Source organism: Enoplosus armatus, chromosome 12, assembly GCF_043641665.1.
Source record: "Enoplosus armatus isolate fEnoArm2 chromosome 12, fEnoArm2.hap1, whole genome shotgun sequence".
Lineage (NCBI taxonomy): Eukaryota > Metazoa > Chordata > Actinopteri > Centrarchiformes > Enoplosidae > Enoplosus > Enoplosus armatus.
The window spans coordinates 22,821,136-22,840,381 of record NC_092191.1 but is presented as its reverse complement, the minus strand read 5'-3'; the positions used below and the strand labels follow the sequence as shown (position 1 = coordinate 22,840,381).

The 19,246-nt window shown below is 44.0% G+C and overlaps 1 protein-coding gene across 1 annotated transcript in view; it reads left to right on the top strand.

Moving 5' to 3' along the window:
- The window catches only part of birc6 (baculoviral IAP repeat containing 6), a 111,884-nt gene that overhangs the window by 46,781 nt on the left and 45,857 nt on the right, over positions 1-19,246 (top strand). Inside the window, exons 57-65 of the mRNA XM_070916557.1 lie at positions 287-416; positions 2,248-2,379; positions 3,289-3,450; positions 3,608-3,781; positions 8,947-9,146; positions 10,187-10,520; positions 11,367-11,584; positions 14,009-14,173; positions 16,397-16,568. Of these exons, the coding sequence (XP_070772658.1) occupies positions 287-416; positions 2,248-2,379; positions 3,289-3,450; positions 3,608-3,781; positions 8,947-9,146; positions 10,187-10,520; positions 11,367-11,584; positions 14,009-14,173; positions 16,397-16,568 (1,687 nt within the window). The remainder of the gene's footprint in view (positions 1-286; positions 417-2,247; positions 2,380-3,288; positions 3,451-3,607; positions 3,782-8,946; positions 9,147-10,186; positions 10,521-11,366; positions 11,585-14,008; positions 14,174-16,396; positions 16,569-19,246) is intronic.

The window sequence follows — 19,246 nt, the reverse complement described above, 5'->3', positions numbered from 1 at the left end:
TCAAAATTTTCAATTTGTTCTGTACTGTACTTTATGACCAAATACCTGCAAAACTAGCTTTGGTTTACACGGTAAACATACCTGCAAAACATCAGCATGTTAAGTAAAGGGTTGGAAGAGGAGGACAAGAGCGAACCAACACGATCTCTCCTCAGTCTGGACGTGTACCAGCAGAGACCTCTCTGAGCACCCCCTCGAAAATAGTTGATTGGTCCTGTGGCTAAGCCGGTCGCCGTATCGTCATGACACGCTAACGCGAAACCATTTTGTCCCTTTTCCCTCTCAGTTATACAAAGGACGCATCAACGCCACCAGCCACATGATCCAGCATCCCATGTATGGAGCAGGCCACAAGTACCGCACCCTCCACCTGCCCATCTCCACTACGCTGGCTGAAGTCCTGGACCGCGTGTCTGGTATGTTTCAGTACAGGAAACTTTTCGCTAGAACGAGCTGCCAAACACAGCGAGGCACGGCACATATCGCTGATTGTTTTATTTTAATCTCTTCTACTTTTCCATTTTTTTAATTGCTGTGAAGATACTGCCAGTGACACTTAAAGCTTCCTGCGTAGATGTTTCACATTAAAAGCCTTCCAGCAGCTCAAAGGGCTTTCTTATGCAGGATGTGCTTTTGAGTTTCATTGTACATTTTTATCTCCATGTGTCATTTTTAGCCCCTCTCTACCTTTTATTTGTGTGTATTTGAAGACTGGCTTTTATTTAAGAATCTAATAATAACATTGCACGGTACATAATGTGGGCAGGATAAGGATGACCTTCCAATACATACTTATGGGTTTTTATCAAAATATAATATAAATAAATAAGTTGTCCCCCGTTAATACAGTATTCATTTATACAGACATGCATTACTCTTCATATTACTGTGCTTAAACAATATTCACCATCTAAATATGTGTAGTTTACAGAAGACGTAAACAAAAAGATATTGGCAGGTTGTGCAGGCGGTGAAAGTCTGTTTGTGAGACCTCTGCGGTTTTCACAGTAAATTACTATCAAACAGTGCTTTAAAAGCCCCCCCCCCCCCCCCACACACACACACACACACACACACAGCTGGCATGTGTGTAGCTCAGTGTCCTGCTCAAACACAACAGGCCACTGTGTTAAACAGTGTTAAACCCCACTGCGTGCTGCTGCTGCTGCTGAATGACTGACCAAAACATAAAGGACGTGACGTTACCTTTCACGTGTCGTCTTCGGCCTTGTACACCAGTTTAAACCACGCGGTCATGACAGGCCCCCATATCCTGACAGGCCCCCATATCCTGGTTATTTATCGAAGGCAAATGTGTGATCGCTCGCACGAGCCAACGTATTGGCACCCCAGGTTTTTCTTCTTCTTCTCTTTTGTTGTTTAGGGGCAGTTGGTGTTAAAGTTCACAACATGACGTCACACAAATGGGCCACGTAGTGTCACTCACACACTGCGGTAACTGCCGGATTCAGTCTGAATGCAGCCTAAGGCTCCTGGAACCCTGACTCTCACTCTATCCGTTCATATATAGACAATTACAGTGTGTTACAAACCTGCGGGCATATAGGCAAAGAAAACCAAATAAGTTAACGTAACAAATAATATGTTTAAAATGAAGAGACACTGAAAAGCAGAACATTTTCACTCAGAACACGCCGTTAACTCCGATCAAGGGCCGGTGCATCTGTATCCCAGGCCAGCGGTTCCTAACCTGGGGGCCTTGACTGCCCCCGAAGGGTCGCAAAATACACGTCTAACGCAAGCAAAAAAAATCATAAATAAAAACATTCCTCTAATGTGTCGTTTTTAAAACCACAACAGCTGCAATATTTCATTAGAGCCTAAATTATTAACAAAATATATCCCAGACGTCAGCTCTGTGGTTCCGCCATGTGCCCTTGTGCTCTTAATTCTCCGGACGTCGTTCGGCCATCAAGGTCAACAGTGCAGCACTGATGCTGTGAGCTGCAGTATTACCTATTAGCTTTTAGCCGGCTACGTACGTGATGAATGGCTCAGCTCTTGGGACCTTGAAGAGCTGATAGAAAGCCTGATACACCAAAACACAGCCTCATAACAGCAGTAGTGTGTGTGTGTGTGTGTGTATGACATATCATCTACTGCCTGCACAGATTTTCATAAAAAAAAAATACTGTTTTAAGCTTGCCTATACTTCATTTTACAATAAATGAACCACAAATATGTTTTATGACTCGTTTGATGTCACGCTCTCTTCTGTTCCTCCAGACACGCCCAGTATTACAGCCAAGCTGATCAATGAGCAGAAGGAGGACAAGGAGAAGAAGAACCATGAGGAGAAAGAGAAGATGAAAGCGGACAGCGGCTTCCAGGACAACTACAGTGTCGTCGTGGCCTCAGGTACTTGGGATCGGTTTCCGCACGCGCCCCAAACCCAGCCATCGGCTACAATTAGCCAACCTGAGTCTGAGAAAGGTCTTCATGTCCACAGCTGCCTACAAGCCAGTCATGTTGGAATTGTGTAGGTTGTTGACTCACAAGCAGGAAGCACTAAAATGACTGAGTGCTTTTCACAAGAAAGATATGTATTTAAAAACTAAGATCTAAAGTTGACATACAGCACGATGACTGAGGCTGCACAATTAACCATGCTGAAACAGCAGTCTCCAATTTGTTCCTCAAGTAGAACAATGAATGACAGATGCTGCAACAGTTGGCATAAAACCATCTCTCGCATTGTGTAAGGGCGTTCAAGGAGAGGCTAACATTAGCTTAACATCAGCGTATCTATAACAAGGGCTGTGTCCAAAATCCCTCCCCTTTTGCAGTCTTGCGCGCTACGTTTACCCTCTGCCATTTTATTCTCTGCTAACAATCCCACGATGCAATGTGCCGCATTTGATGCGTATGGAACCCACAAACCTCAGCCACAAATTCCAAATCAAGCTCTGCTCGCAGTGAAAAATCATTTCCCCAGCCCACTTAATCAGAATGTCATGTTTTTTTTTTTTAGTTTTGGTCACCATCATTTATCCCATTGTGTCTAAAATGCTTATGTGTAAGTTTATTTCCAACAGTGCTTTCCAATGAATTAATATATGCATCTCCATTTTGTACCCGAAGCACACCCTGAAAATGTCAGGTACAACTTTCATGGGACGTTGTTATTATTTTATGATTAATCATGTGTTTAAATATGTCATATATAAGCTGTTGGGAAGCTTTCAGTATAAAAGTCTGCGTATTCTTTGAATGAGAACACGACTAACAGGCCCGTGATGTTTCCATGTTGTCCGTCTTCGCCATCAGGCTTGAAGTCCCAGTCCAAGCGAGCGCTCTCAACCCCTCCCCGACCCCCGTCGAGGAGGGGCCGAGTAATGAGCGACAAGTTGACTGCCTCGTCTGGTGTGGACCCTTCAGCCAAAACCATCAGTGTGCCTGTCTTCCACCTCTACCACAAGCTGCTTCCAGGTACTACACCTGCAAGTGCAAGGTTAACATAGCAACTCACATCCAGCAGCAGGACATCACGTATTTTTTTGTTTTCTTTGGGGGGGGGGTCACGCACAACAAAATTAAGCAGCCAAAGTTCATATATTAATGAAGTTCACCTTGCCCTCCCCTCCAGGTCAGCCCCTCCCACCCGAGATGACCCTGGCCCAGCTACTGACGCTCCTGTATGACCGCAAGCTGCCACAGGGCTACCAGTCTATCAACCTGACAGTCAAACTGGGCTCCAAGGTCATCTCTGATCCCGGCCTTTCCAAGACGGACTCCTTCAAGAGGCTGCGCACTGAGAAAGGTACCGAAAACATGCAGCTCTACAGCACTTTAGGAGGTTTAAATAATTTTCCAATTCCAGTTTTCCAAAATGTTCTCCTTATTCAGTTCAACAAGACTTATTTTATGAACAATTCCCATGTCATTTGGCATGTTCATATGTTGAGCGACGCATTTGTTACCTTACCCGTGAAGCCTAATTTAAAAAAACGAACAAAAACGTAGTTATTACCGTCACTGTAAAATGATATATTCCTGAAAATTCTCAAATAGTGGCTGGGGCCTTGATTTACCTCAACTGTGGAGTGTACCAGGCCTTTATTTGAAGCAGGCTTATATTAGAGACCGTCTTTTTTTCTAATTCACTCATTTCGGTGAGTATATTTGGTCCTATTTTAGTATGAAGCGTCCTTCTTTCCTGATCTGCTCTGTTTGTCCTTTTACATGTTTGTTATGGCATTATGCTGTTAATGCAAACTCGATACTTCCTGTATCTGTTTCAAATTAAAAGCCATGTAGTGTTTCTGTGGAAAGTGCAGCCATTGCCATTTTGTGGCACTTGTATTTATGTTTGGCAGGTGACTTCGTCACCTCCTCACTAACTCTTACCCGGGACCCACTGCAGTTTGTGTACTGCTCCCACAGATCCCAGGATGACACCATGAATAAGCTCATCCACACTTCCCTGGCCCACCGCCACAAAAATAACCCATTTTCTAGCTTTTCGGGTTCTTAGTCCTGCCCCAATTCTTGGACCCACCAACTCAACTTCTGGCCCTGTTGAGGTCCATTGATTGGGAATTCTCTGCCTTAGTCCAGTGTAAATCCATCTGAATGGAAGAGAAGGAAATGAAGGGATTGTGGTGATTTTTAGACCGCTTTGTAACCGAAAATCACGTGAACAGAAAAGGGCTTTAGGAATTCAAATACAGCACAACAAATGGGTTGTGCTGCAGTAAAAATCTAGTCCAGTGGCTATTACTCTCCTCCTGCCTGGAGATTTTAATGGAGTTGTACTTGGCTCGGCTCACATCACCTGGGCTATATCTTGGGCAGCTTTGGAAGAAAAGCTTTGAAGTCTAAAAGCTTGTGGAGTGGTTTGAGCACACGCTGTTCAATCATGGTGCCTCTTCTACTTACCTCTGCCCTCCGGGAATTAAAGCTTTTTGATCCTTAGATGTTGCTTTCGTACAATATTCATGGGACTTTTTGGATATTGATGTAGCATTCATGTATACACAATGGCATGTAGAAAGATTGTGTTTTACCTGGGATGCTGTACCGAATATTCAGGCTCAGGGAAGTATGTTTATAGTGTCATTTGTAGCCGTTTACTTTGACTGTTTTGTCCAGTGAGCGCTGTTGCTGAAGGACATTTAGTCAGGACAGGTTGTTGCTGGGATCAAACCGCTGACCCTCCTTTTCAGCCAGACGTCAACACTGCTGCTCCATGGACTGGTTATATTTAGCTATCCGATTCTGCAGGCTCGAGGGTCAGCGCTAGGTCAGATTCCAATGCCTCGTTTTGATGATCTCAGCACTGGTGAATTTGCAGAACTGCTCAGATACCTTTTTGTCCATCGGCCATGTCCTGTCCACGATCCATAGTTTCCATTTAAAAAAAACAAACTGTGGTCTCATTTGTTTGGATGACTTTCATGGTTGGGTAATTCAGTATCATAGACGTCATACTTTTAGCGTCCCTGTAAACCAGAACGGTGAGCCAGAAATCAAGAGAAACCTTTTCCATTTCTGTTGTTTTTTTTTTACCTGAACCTGTCTGTGACTGGACCAGTAACAGGAATATACAAGTTTGTATATTCAACAGTGTGTGTTGTCTGTATATACATCCATTGGACATTTTATATCAATATAAACTATACCTTTACTGCTGACACTTTTATACCAACGATCTTAAACACCGAAGTGTGTTCACAGGTCTTGGGGAGTACTGCTACCTATGTGAAAACAGATGTATAAAGCCTTTTGTGGCTCCAGAGGGGGCTGTGTGAAGTCTGAAAATGTCTTAAAGGTGATGTCAGTGGTTGAGTTGCATTGTGGGGAGTGTAGGCGCCAGGTTTTGATGAGGAAGAAGAAAGTATGGAATGATGTGATGATTTTTATCCTTGTTTTTTTAATAGTCCATTGTGAGTCCAACAATGTTATAAAAGTTCAAGGCTAAATCGGTGGAGTACTCTTTTTAAGTGCTGCCAGTTAGTGTTTACCAAGTGAAGAACAGCAACGCACATGCAAAGTGAGTCTCGATAGTATTCAAGCTCTTGAGTTCTGTTTTCCTCGCACTTCATACAACAGAAAGCAATTTTACATTAAGCCCTTTTCCTCCGCAAAGTAACCTCTGGCATCCCAAAACCTGAACTTTTAAGAGCCTTGTTAGGCTTTTATATGTCGGTCTTCTTTGCATCTCCACTGTATTTTACAAGTCAGGATCTTCAGATGTATGTCATTAAGAAGAAAAATAAGTTTTATGTGCTGTTTGGTTGGTGAGTAAAAGGTTGTTTCTGCTCTACATTTTCTCTTTTGGCCGGGAAGATGAAAGTCTGGTCAAAGCCTAGAACAGCTTGATTATTTTTGCAGGTGCAAGACACTTCACCATCAGTGCTTACAGCCCTCCACGAAAGAAGATGTTTAGGTTCAGTTACATAGCTTGCCTTTTCATTGGCCCCAGGAAGCAACGTGGCAACTCCTTGTAGTTCTTCAACCTTGACTTTCCCAAAAGGAGAAGGTGCTGACTTGCCACTTCCCTTTCAATGAACTCGAATAATTCTCAAATGTGCCCACTGTCCAGACACTAACCACGTGATGAGGTCCGCCATTGTCTTTATTTAACCAACGTGTCCTTCCTCTCTCCGTGGCTGCTGAATTCAGAGAGCCTTATTACATGAGCTGTAGAGATTAGACACTTAGCAGCACAGAAAGGCTAACAAATAACACGGATTAGTGGCCCCATTGGAGTCTCTGTCCGATGCGGTACCAGTTATTTTGCCTCTTAAAGAAATTACCCTGACCGCTGTCTGCCTAAATGCACTCACATCGTGTCTAGCGTACGCTACATTTAACTACACTGCCAGTGGCCCCCAAAACCCTTGAGATTCATCCCTCTTTCCCTGAAAACCTTTTTACAGCCGATAAGTGAAGGGAAATGGCAGTGACCCCTGACAAAGACGGTGAGACATTCCTTTCAATCTAATGCCGGGGCTTTCAGCAGGTGGAGCTGAAGACTCAATTTACGTCACACCTTTCACAGAACCACCGGCGAAAGGCATCCGTACGCTTCAAATGTGGCATTTTTTTCAAAAACTTTCTGAAACCAAAAATCCGTCTACTTCAGTCACTCCCCCCCACACTTCCGCATTTCACGTTCAGACATGGTCGGAAGTAGTTTGTTTGAAGCACGCGCAACTCTCCAATCAAACTGTCGAGTTGCATTTCTGGGAAATACAGGTGCGAGCTTTGGACAATAATAAATTTATTTGAGGTCGACAAAGTTGCCTGAGTGCAATGCTAAATTGGTGGAGTAGTCTTTTAAGTAGGCCAAGGGCTTTAGAGGGAAGTTGTTTCTGCAGAACGTTACTTTCTCTCCGCGCAGACAGTTTTCTGAGAGCTTAACTGTTTAGTCATTTGCCGCTATGGTTTCGCTCGCGTTTCGAAAGAGCTAAATCATGTGGTAGAAGCACTGTTTAATTATTCCTCAGGCAAGCTGCCAAATGACCGGCTCGTCCTCGCCCTTCCCTAAAACACGAGCATTCTCTAATCCCGTTTTGGAAGTTCAGGCACGTTAATCTCTGTTAGAAACCCTTTTATTCACAATCTCAGTGACTTTTGAATTCATCATCAAGAGAATGTGTGGGGTAGAAAAAAAAAAAAAAAATTCCCCTGCGGAGAGCTATGAATCATCCCCCTGATTTTCTCCTCTGTACGAGATGATGGTGATGATGATGAGTGGCTATTTTGGAAGATGACCTACCAGTCGTCCAGAGCTTTACACAATCGGTTAGCACTGGTGGAAGTGGGGGTGTGTGTTTCGCCTTTGACCCTCTCTGTTCCATTTTGACTGTCTTGACTTTGTCTCCGGTGCCATGTTGTAAGTGTAAACAAGGGCAGTAGGACGGTGTTTCATTTTCTCCTTTCTGATCAGCACGTGGCACGCCCAAGGGCACCCTCAACGTTCCACGCCCTCATTAAAGCCTGTTGAGGGATGAATAGCCTGTGATGGAGATGGTCTGTGCTGATTGGAAGCTGTTGTTGGGTTCTCCTCCTCCCGCTCTCCTGTTTGGCCGTTTTGAGAAATGGAAGCGAAATAGGCGAAAGTGCTAAACCCCATAGTGGAACTCTGTACTATGGAGTTGTACTTTTAAGCCTGTTAAAGCTCCTATGTGTAGATACTAATTATCTAATTATCCTCAGTTGTTATTCTCAAAAAATCTGTTAATAATAATTTTAAAAAATCTATGTATAAAATTTACTTTTATTGTTTTTAGGAGAATATATGGACTGCAAAATAAATACATGGAATAAAATGACAGGACAGACCATGTCACCAGGACACAAATACATAAGTTCATACACAACAGGGGGGTTTCACACGCACAGATAAATTACACTAGAAAGAAGAAAAAGATAATAGGGACGGGTGGTGGAGTGTTAAATTAAGGCCAATTCAAGTCCTTTACAGTTTCTTATAGTCCCCCAACGGGAATTTCAAAAATGAGAATTTTCTGAAATAAGCTGTTTTCACCTCTCTTATGCATACAACTCATGCATTTGCTCAGTTGAAAGGGAGGAAATAATACAGACAATATCACCAACAGTGGAAAATGTGGAGGAGGGCGAGATGAACCACGTGCGTAAATGTTTCGAAAACCACTTCATCTTTATTCTAAAATGTAATTAGTATCCATTAACCCCTAATCCTAATTTTGGGTCACAAATGGCCCCCCTTGTTCACGGTGTCGTAAATCAGTTCGACTGGAATGCATATTGCTGCAATCGACCCAATTTACAGTGAAGCCGATAAACATCCACCAAAGCTAATGTCATATAAAATAAAAAAACCAGACTCATCTGCCAGAGCAAATAAAAACAGGAGCTCACAGATGCGTCTGGTTCCCAAGCTACAGACACCAGTGCATGAACATACAACAGGTCCTCTCTTTGCTCTCCTTGCAGTGGATCACTGTGACATGCTGAACAGCTGTCCAGAGGACGAACCAATGGCGGCCAGCGAGGAATGTCTGGACGCCGCCACTGACGAGTCCCTGCTGGAGACCAACCCCATTCAGTCACCGCTGCAGGTCTTCGCAGGCATGGGCGGCCTCGCCCTCATTGCGGAGAGGCTGCCCATGCTCTACCCTGATGTCATCCAGCAGGTGAGACTGCCCACAGACGCAGGTCAATGATGAGAGTATGGGTGGTCAAGTAGGGCTAAAATCTTCATGTTAATGTACTATGTAAAAACATGCTCAAGTCTTAAATTTGTCAGTTTAAGGACAAAAAAACCCATCAGGTTTGGTTTCACACAGCAAATTCTTCTCATCAGTTGAATTGCTTGTTTTACATTAGCTTTTATCTTCTTTCTTTTAATTGTTTGGCTCTTCCAACATGTTTTCGTGACATCTTTAACAAACACAACAAGAAGATTCTAATGCAATAAGCATGTCACAGACATATTAGTGAAGGACATGTTTTTGCACTTCATATTGACAGGAAAGCATCATGAGATTGTTTATAGGATGATATTAAAGCACTTTAATTTGACTAAATCCCCACTCTAGGTCCCATTAACCATCTTTTTCTTTTCTGGAGTTTGCCTAGTTGTCATGGAGATGGAGCTCCAGTGAACATTTTCTGGTTTCCTCAGTCATCTGAGATAGTAAACTGAATATCTTTTGGGTTTAGGAGACTTAGTCTAACATTACATCACGAGACATACACAAGATATGATGGACATTTTTCAATATTTTTAGACATTTTTAGATCAAACAATGAATCGTGAATATAATCGGCAGATTAATCCATTATGACCGCACTCTTCAGTTGCAGCCCTACTTTCAACTGTATCACCTTGTTGGTCACCAAGGTCAGGAATGAACTTTGACGCTTCACTTTGATATATTCCACGCTAAAATGACTGAAGTATGACAAAGGGCTCTCTCCTTCATTTAAAGGAGGATGAAACTGGTGCTTTTACGTACTGATCCAGATTATGAAGTGTTGGTTTACATTCGCACTTTGTAGAGAAGCCAGCAGTCTCTCCTCGACCCCTCAGGTCGTGAATTTGCCTCATCCTGACACTGCGGAGTTCCTGCTCTCCTAAATCCACCTGTCAGCATTCTCTCGTATTCACCCTGTCTCACCTTTTCTTTTTTAATAAAATTCCCCCTCTGCTCTTCCGCACGGTCGTCCACAGGTCAGCGCCCCGGTGGTGCCCTCCGCCACACAGGAGAAGCCCAAGGACAACGACCAGTTCGAGTGGGTGACCATCGAGCAGTCGGGCGAGCTGGTGTACGAGGCGCCGGAGTCGATTGCCGCCGAGCCGCCGCCCATCAACAAGCAGCAGTCCCAGTCGTCCTCTTCGTCCTCATCCTCGGTGCAGACCATGTCGCCCATCCCTGCCCACTCGCTGGCTGCATTCGGCCTGTTTCTGCGCCTGCCGGGGTATGCGGAGGTGCTGCTGAAGGAGAGGAAGCACGCCCAGTGTCTGCTGCGCCTGGTGCTGGGTGTCACGGACGATGGAGAGGGCAGTAAGTCTGAAAGCACAAAAAAAAAACCACGTTCCTCATCCTTAGTTCTTGTTTTTTTTGTGTGTCTGACTCTTTTTATTTAATATTAATAATGTCTTCTATATTTCAACAGCCCCCTCCTCTGCTGATATTATTTAAACCACAAAGTGAGATGGTCTGATTTGAGTCTTACATGAACATTTCTTGCTGATACAGAGTTTGTTTTCCAGTTCCTTGAATTGAGTGGTTTTATTAGTGAGCGATGTCCGAGTATCTTTGCCATCTTGTTTAGTGATACAGGTCACACAGCACATCAGGCCACTGCTGGAGGGGCACACACGGACTAAAATCTTGCATCATTATTCACGATATGTGATTCCTTAAAATGATGCGGCATAAAAACAGTACTGCTTTTCAGGAAGGTGCGATTTGTCAACAGGTTTATTATTAGATATGTTATAAGGAAACTTGTGTTTTATCAGTTAAGAGCTGTCTGTTCAACAAAGCAGACATAAACACTGATTTTGTCAAAGCATGGGGTCGCTACAAATAGCAAAACTATGACATCATAAGATGACGACATTTTATGTACATTCCACCTAATGCTAGCTAATAGCCTGAAAGTTGTTAGACAAATTTTTAACACAAAAATATCAAAAAAAGTCACTACATTTAAAAAAATTTTTTGTCACATCTTATGCTAAAAAAGGTGTTCGTTTTCCTTACGGAGAATTTGAATGTCTTGATAGTGCATTTCAACAGTGGTGTACTAACACTGATATTGGAAAACCCAATGAATCCTCCTTAAAACCCAAACCCGTACAAAACGCCTTCTGATTCAATTGTCTGCCTTGGCATCCTCCCCAGGTCACATCCTGCAGTCTCCGTCAGCCAACGTGCTGCCCACGCTGCCGTTCCACGTCCTCCGAGCGCTGTTCAGCAGCACTCCCCTGACCACCGACGACGGCGTGCTGCTGCGCCGCATGGCTCTGGAGATCGGCGCCATCCACCTCATCCTGGCCTGTCTGTCGGCCCTCAGCCACCACGCCCCCCGCAACCCCAACGCCAGCACGAGTGTATCTGAGGTATGGCAATCTTTCAGTTGACCATAGTTGTTTCCCCCCGACCTTCAGCTGTCTCTTTGACTGGCCTCAGAAATGTTTTGATTTGGTCCTTAGCTACAAATTGATTAAAAAGAAAGTACAGAAACACACACTTGCATGCTCTTTTTCAACCTTAATCTGCTTGAGATTAAGTCATTTTAGCTCCAGTTTTATTGTCATTAAGGTTACAGAAATGTAATGCCCCAAATCCAACGTCAGAAAAGTGTGTGTGTGTTTCAACAGAAACCTCAACTTCCTTCTTTTCCTGATTATATAAGCTTCTTTCAGTAATTCTGGTTCAGTTGCCACTTCAACTCCTTTCACACACACACACAAAAACTTCTTTTTCGTGTGTTTACATGTTGAACATGAACAACTCTTCTTGCTTTAAGAAGACCTTTGGGAGTGAAGACGGGCGCTTCATGTCTTATTCTTTGAACTTTTGAGTCAGCCTGAGAACAAGACCAAGAAAAAGAAGGCAAAATGCTCTCCGGCTCCCCGGGAGGAGCCACTCTGTCACTTTGCCTGAGTGATTGTTTTGGTGTTCCCACTGATAGAGAAACAAGCCTCTGCCTTGCTGGCCTTTACTCAAGGTCTCCTCTGCATATCTCCCAGTGAGCCCCTGACAAATAGCTTAATTGTTCAGCCTGAATGATGAGGAGCAAATGGAGCTTTGGAGAGAAATGGGTGAGTGTTATTATTATTATTGACACCCTCAGGGTGAGAAGCAAGGGAAGGGGGATCATCATGAATAGAGATCGACTCTCAAACTCCCCTTGACTGTGCTGCCCATTAAAGTGACTGTGAAGATTTTCTATTGAGCCGTCTGCAGGGCCTCAGCAGCACCGGGCTGAAGAAAACGCGAAGGACATGGAACTCTGAAAAAATGTTAAACGTGTAGGTGGCTATGGCAGGAGGAGGTGCTAGTCGCGGCATGGTGGCGCAGTGGTTAGCACTGTCGCACGGGAGGTGAAGCTGGTTAGAGCGGGTTGGGGGTTCGATCCCCGGCTGCCCCCGTCAGGTCGAAGTGTCCTTGAGCAAGACACTGAACCCTAAGTTGCTCCCGATGGAGACCAGCACCTTGCATGGCAGCTCGGTCGCCATTGGTGTGTGAATGTTTGAGTGAATGGGTGAATGAGACTTAGCTGTAAAGCGCTTTGGGAACCGTGAAGGTTGAAAAGCGCTATATAAGTGAGATCATTTACCAATTTACCATTTAGTCAAGTATTATTCCAATATATGAGTGTTTTACTTTAGGTAACATTGTTTTTTTTTTGCTAGTCACCATTGTTAGCTTAAGCCTATGACATTTTACACTTCATAAATTAGCCTTGCGGCTAGCTGACTTAACAAATGACATATTAATTTCTACTTTTTCTTACTCACCGTTGGTTTAAGTCACTGCATCGCCTGACAGAACACAGAGGTTGAATCGATTACCATGGCAACGGTAGAAGCTTCGAAGCATTTGGGTCAGACCGCCAAAGGACATCACTGTTGAGTCCAAACCTGAACAAGAAATGTTTTCAGACATTTTTTTTTATTTGCCTACAATGGTAAATTGCAGGGACACCAACAAAACATCCATATATTACACTTAAAATGAGCAGTGCAGAACTCGGTAAACTCATATGAAATGTTGGGCCGACTGCAGGGCCCTAAATATATTGCAGATATTGGAAATAACTGACAACTTAATTGATTTTCACTTTATCCCACAGCACCAGTAATCGTTTAGACTGGTGGGACAGACAGATGGGAGAAACAAACCCCGGATGTGAAGCGGCAAACAAATAACCAGTAGCCTGTCTATGCTGTTGAGCTGCAAACATTCATGCTCAAAATTGGAACTATGCTTTTTTGGCTTGTGTTGCATCGCAGGGACAAACCATTTTCTGGAACCTGCATCAAAAAGAGGGACTGTAGGTTCTGAACCAGACCTGCTTTGTTTGTTTTGTCGTTGTGGTGACATATCCAGTCTCATGCTCGCAAAGGGCAGCGTTGATATTTTGAAGGACGTCCGTCCCATTCTCGTGAACGTGATATCTCAGGAACCCCAACAATGTATATTCACTGGAATCGCACATATGTATCATCAATATGGTGGTAACTTCCATTTAGTCAAAAAATACACTTAATAGTAGGCATACAAGCGCTGGGTAGTGATTCTAGTTTAGACTCAATTGACTGAATATCTTTCTTCCACTGCCAATACTTGGCAGTGTACAGTGCCACCATTTTAATACATTGGTAACCACTTTCCTTAAAAACACAGAAGGGAAATATAAAACACATGAGATGGTCAGTGGTCAGTTCGAATGAAAATATCATTGTTTTCCTTTCACGTGTATTGAAGTTATGTCTCTAACCCTGTACATTATGTCATGGCTATGTCTTTGTCGACAGCCGCAGATATCCAGTTGTCACGGTGCGGGGACCAGTGAGGAGCAGCAGTTGTACTGGGCTAAAGGAACCGGTTTTGGTACTGGATCCACAGCCTCGGGCTGGGACGTGGAGCAGGCCCTCACCAAACAACGGCTAGAAGAGGAACACGTCACCTGTCTTCTGCAGGTACGTCCTCCCATCAATGTCATATCATTTTTAAAGGAGTGTGGTGGCCTCAGAAGTATTTGTACCTTTTAACCTTGACCACGGACTGTCAAAGTTAACATGTAAGCACATTGGGGCATGGTTGTGCAGTGGTTAGCACTGTCGCACGGGAGGGTAGAGCAGGGTAGAGCGGGTGTCCTTGAGCAAGACCCCGAACCCTAAGTGGCTCCCGATGCCGAACTGTCCTGCTTTTAGGGCTTTGTAGCTACCATAGTACATATATCTGAAGCCCTGAAATACAGTGCATCCGGAAAGTATTCACGGCGCTTCACTTTTTCCACATTTTGTTATGTTACACCCTTATTCCAAAATGGATTAAATAAATTTTTTTCCTCAAAATTCTACACACAACACCCCATAATGACAATGTGAAAAAAGTTTTTTTGAAATTTTTGCAAATTTATTAAAAATAAAAAACTAAGAAATCACATGTACATAAATATTCACAGCCTTTGCCATGAAGCTCAAAATTGAGCTCAGGTGCATCCTGTTTCCACTGATCATCCTTGAGATGTTTCTGCAGCTTAATTGGAGTCCACCTGTGGTAAATTCAGTTGATTGGACATGATTTGGAAAGGCACACACCTGTCTATATAAGGTCCCACAGTTGACAGTGCATGTCAGAGCACAAACCAAGCATGAAGTCAAAGGAATTGTCTGTAGACCTCCGAGACAGGATTGTCTCGAGGCACAAATCTGGGGAAGGTTACAGAAAAATTTCTGCTGCTTTGAAGGTCCCAATGAGCACAGTGGCCTCCATCATCCGTAAGTGGAAGAAGTTCGGAACCACCAGGACTCTTCCTAGAGCTGGCCGGCCATCTAAACTGAGTAATCGGGGGAGAAGGGCCTTAGTCAGGGAGGTGACCAAGAACCCGATGGTCACTCTGTCAGAGCTCCAGAGTTCCTCTGTGGAGAGAGGAGAACCTTCCAGAAGGACAACCATCTCTGCAGCAATCCACCAATCAGGCCTGTATGGTAGAGTGGCCAGACGGAAGCCACTCCTTAGTAAAAGGCACATAGCAGCCCGCCTGGAGTTTGCCAAAAGGCACCTGAAGGACTCTCAGACCATGAGAAACAAAATTCTCTGGTCTGATGAGACAAAGATTGAACTCTTTGGTGTGAATGCCAGGCGTCACGTTTGGAGGAAACCAGGCACCGCTCATCACCAGGCCAATACCATCCCTACAGTGAAGCATGGTGGTGGCAGCATCATGCTGTGGGGATGTTTTTCAGCGGCAGGAACTGGGAGACTAGTCAGGATAGAGGGAAAGATGAATGCAGCAAAGTACAGAGACATCCCGGATGAAAACCTGCTCCAGAGCGCTCTTGACCTCAGACTGGGGCGACGGTTTATCTTTCAGCAGGACAACGACCCTAAGCACACAGCCAAGATATCAAAGGAGTGGCTTCAGGACAACCCTGTGAATGTCCTTGAGTGGCCCAGCCAGAGCCCAGACTTGAATCCAATTGAACATCTCTGGAGAGATCTGAAAATGGCTGTGCACCGACGCTTCCCATCCAACCTGATGGAGCTTGAGAGGTGCTGCAAAGAGGAATGGGTGAAACTGCCCAAAGATAGGTGTGCCAAGCTTGTGGCATCATATTCAAAAAGACTTGAGGCTGTAATTGCTGCCAAAGGTGCATCAACAAAGTATTGAGCAAAGGCTGTGAATACTTATGTACATGTGATTTCTCAGGTTTTTTATTTTTAATAAATTTGCAAAAATCTCAAATAAACTTTTTTCACGTTGTCATTATGGGGTGTTGTGTGTAGAATTTTGAGGAAAAAAATGAATTTAATCCATTTCGGTATAAGGCTGCAACATAACAAAATGTGGAAAAAGTGAAGCGCTGTGAATACTTTCCGGATGCACTGTATACCCCTCAGGCAGTGATTACTCCCGGGCTTTGAGAATGTTGCAGGTGATAGGCAGCTTGAGAAAATGTTTGTATACCTGTGACAGGCCATAATGTGAGAAACCATGAACAGATGTCTCAATTCAGATAAAGGTACATTTTTCTTGAAGTGTAACACGGTTCAATCAAAGGCAGAGATTGTCTCAGTTTGGCCCTGATCCAGAACAGGTCACGTAAAGTCTGTACTTATATGTGTCAATTTAAGCAAGGTTGGACCAGACCAGTAATTTGTCTTTTATTGTATGTCTACATTGTTTTGTTCACTAGGTCTTGGCAAGCTACATCAACCCAGCAGGCTCCAGCAGCTGCCACAGTGGTGATCCCTCCTCGGCAGACAGCCGAGCCCACAACAGCTCAGCACTGCCAGCGGTGCTGCAGGAGCTGCTGAGCCAGTCCTGCCTCATCCCTGCCATGTCCTCTTACCTACGCAACGACTCAGGTAGGCTCCCTGTTCTTTTTCTACAAATGAGTAAAGAGTAGGGCACAAAGTAAAAGAGGTAGTGTTGCGCCATCTAGCAAGGCTGAGAACAACAGCAACCGCTACCAGTCTGTATCCTGACTGTTTAAGTAATACATTTTACAGCCTAGGAAGTCCATGTCTCCAAATCTGATCAAGTAGTAGTAGTCAAGTCCGCATTACAGCCCGTGACTGGGTGTAATGTCCCATTGTTATTGGTTGGAGTTACCTCGCAGTATGTATTGTCCGCTCAGTGACAATGACCGCTGCTGTAAAACGTAGACCCGTTCAGTACCAAAGAACCCTAATACAGCTCGCCTTCCTTTTAAGGACACGTACAGAACAAGAGTTGGAATTTCAAGGTATATGTGACGCCTTTAGCTAGCCTCTCTGGTTATGTAACCCCCATCATATTGTCCCTGGTGTCTTGGACAAATCATGAAACAAAGTGAATGGTCAACAGAGAAAATAGACAAAAGTATTGTTTTTGCTTTGCATCATGATGGGAAACTGACTTATGTGGCCATAAGACATGTTGCCAATGTAACTTCTGTCAGACTTTGAAAACCTCTGGTCTGTAACGTCTCCCCCAACCCATCAAATGATTCGACCCGCTGATGTTTGTCTGTCGCTGAACTTCATGTGGATCCTCTGCTCAGCGGGTGGCCTTTGATGCTGAGATAGTGGGTTTGGTCTTTGATCTCAGTGATAACTGATGTCTAGAGTTACTGCAGCGAGTTATAGGGGAAGCTGTATGTGTGTGTGTGTGTGTGTGTGTGTGTGTGTATGCTCCTGTGTGTTTTTAAGATGGTGGATGCTAAATGAAACAGCAGATGGAGCCACTGCGTCTTGGACTGAAGCCGAGGTTGTGTATGTCTCACTGTTGAAATCGCACTGATGTCCCAGTAGTATACGTTTAATGAGTTCAGGCTCTCTCATGATTTTGTTTTTGTACCCGAGAATGAAAAGACTGGCTCTTCCACTTTGATCAGTTCCTCTCATGTTGCAGTTTTTGTTGTAATCACTGTTCAGCAAATTGGAATCAGAGTGGATTAAAATGTTTCTTCAGAGGGATGTGGATTTTTATCAGAGCTCGTCCTCTTTGGTGCAGTATGAGATGACGCTGTTCCAGTGTAACACTGTGGGTTAAATGCTGTGTAGGTGTAAGGCTGCAACCAGATTTGTTTTGCACATGGCCGGGTGATCCCTCATTCCCTCAGCCTGCCTTTTCAGTCAGACCCTCTGGCCAAGCAATGAGCTTCCATCAGAGCTCTCGGCACTCAGTGGGGCTTTAGCACTGTTCAGGTCAGGTCAGTCCATTGCTTTGTATATATATACTGCATTGGTTCCTCGGGGACTTGCTGGTTATTAGTGCTGGGCTGACCCTTTCTTGCCTGGCTGCACTTGATGACGGTTTTCACACAAAGTAACAAACTGCAATATAGCCATTTCTTTTAGTTGTTGTTGTTGTTTTTTTCTCCAAGCTTATAGGCAATTAACAATTTCAGTAGGATTTTCTCCCACCAATGTAAAAAAGACAACAGTAAAATAAAACAAACAACATTAACACAGGGTCCACTTATTGGCTTTTTCCAAAGCTTTCAGCCTCATCTCACCATCTCACCACCGCCATATGCTAAAGACGAAAGCTTTTCGAAAAAAGTGGACAGTGGCTGTATTCGAAACCGCCCGCTATACCAGCAGTGCACACTGATTTGGCCAAAATGTAGCATGTAGCATGCCGGTATGCAAACAAAAGGATGCCGTAGTGATTCTGAAAAATAATCGCCTACTGTGTCCCACAATGCATAGCACTGGCGATTTGGCTTTAACATTATGTAAACTTACTTCTTATTTCACCTCAATGTTTGCCTTTTTTCGAGTAATGCTGATTCTCACAAATGAATTAGCTTTATTGCTCAGCACTAGGTCATCGAATATATCACAAAAAGTCCCGGAAAGCATTATAATGTAATGTTTTTGAGAGGTTGCCTGAACTAAAAGATAATTTTGAAATTGTTGTTTGTGGTGGTGTAGTGTTGGGTTGCATCATATTGTGAAGTTCAAATTGCCTCCGTTTTATTGTCTGCCTTTTTGCTTTTTACCAAAAAACTACCAACAGCTGCAGTGTTGCAGCTCCAGGGAGTGAAATCCTAATGCAGTCATTACCCAGAGAACCAGACACAGTTCACTGCCAGCAGTTTACATTTTGTTTGATCAGGCCCCTTTTTGTGTTGAGTTTGGACAGAACATGAGACATGCGGATTTCCGCACCAGTGTTCCTGCCCTCCTCCCGTTGCCATTGTGTGCTGCCGCTTATCAGCCCAGAGCCAGTTAGAGCCGAGTGTGTGTCACCTCTTGTGTGTGTGTGTGCCTAATGCTGCTGGAGTTGTTTCAGCGTGCTAGGAGTGTCTCTGTGAGCATACTGGTGTGTGCTAATGCGCCCCTGGTCTCATAATTAAATAACAGCTGATAAAAAGCATTGTGAATGTTGTAATTGCTCCTCATTATCTGGTAAATGCCTCTGACACACGCTTGCATGCGTGTGTGCGTGCAAATATGAAGCTTATAGCCCCTTGGTTGATTAGGTATCGCCACATGCTCCGTTGAGGCATAGCCTTAATGATGACACATTTTCCTTCAAAATCTACGCGTTTAAC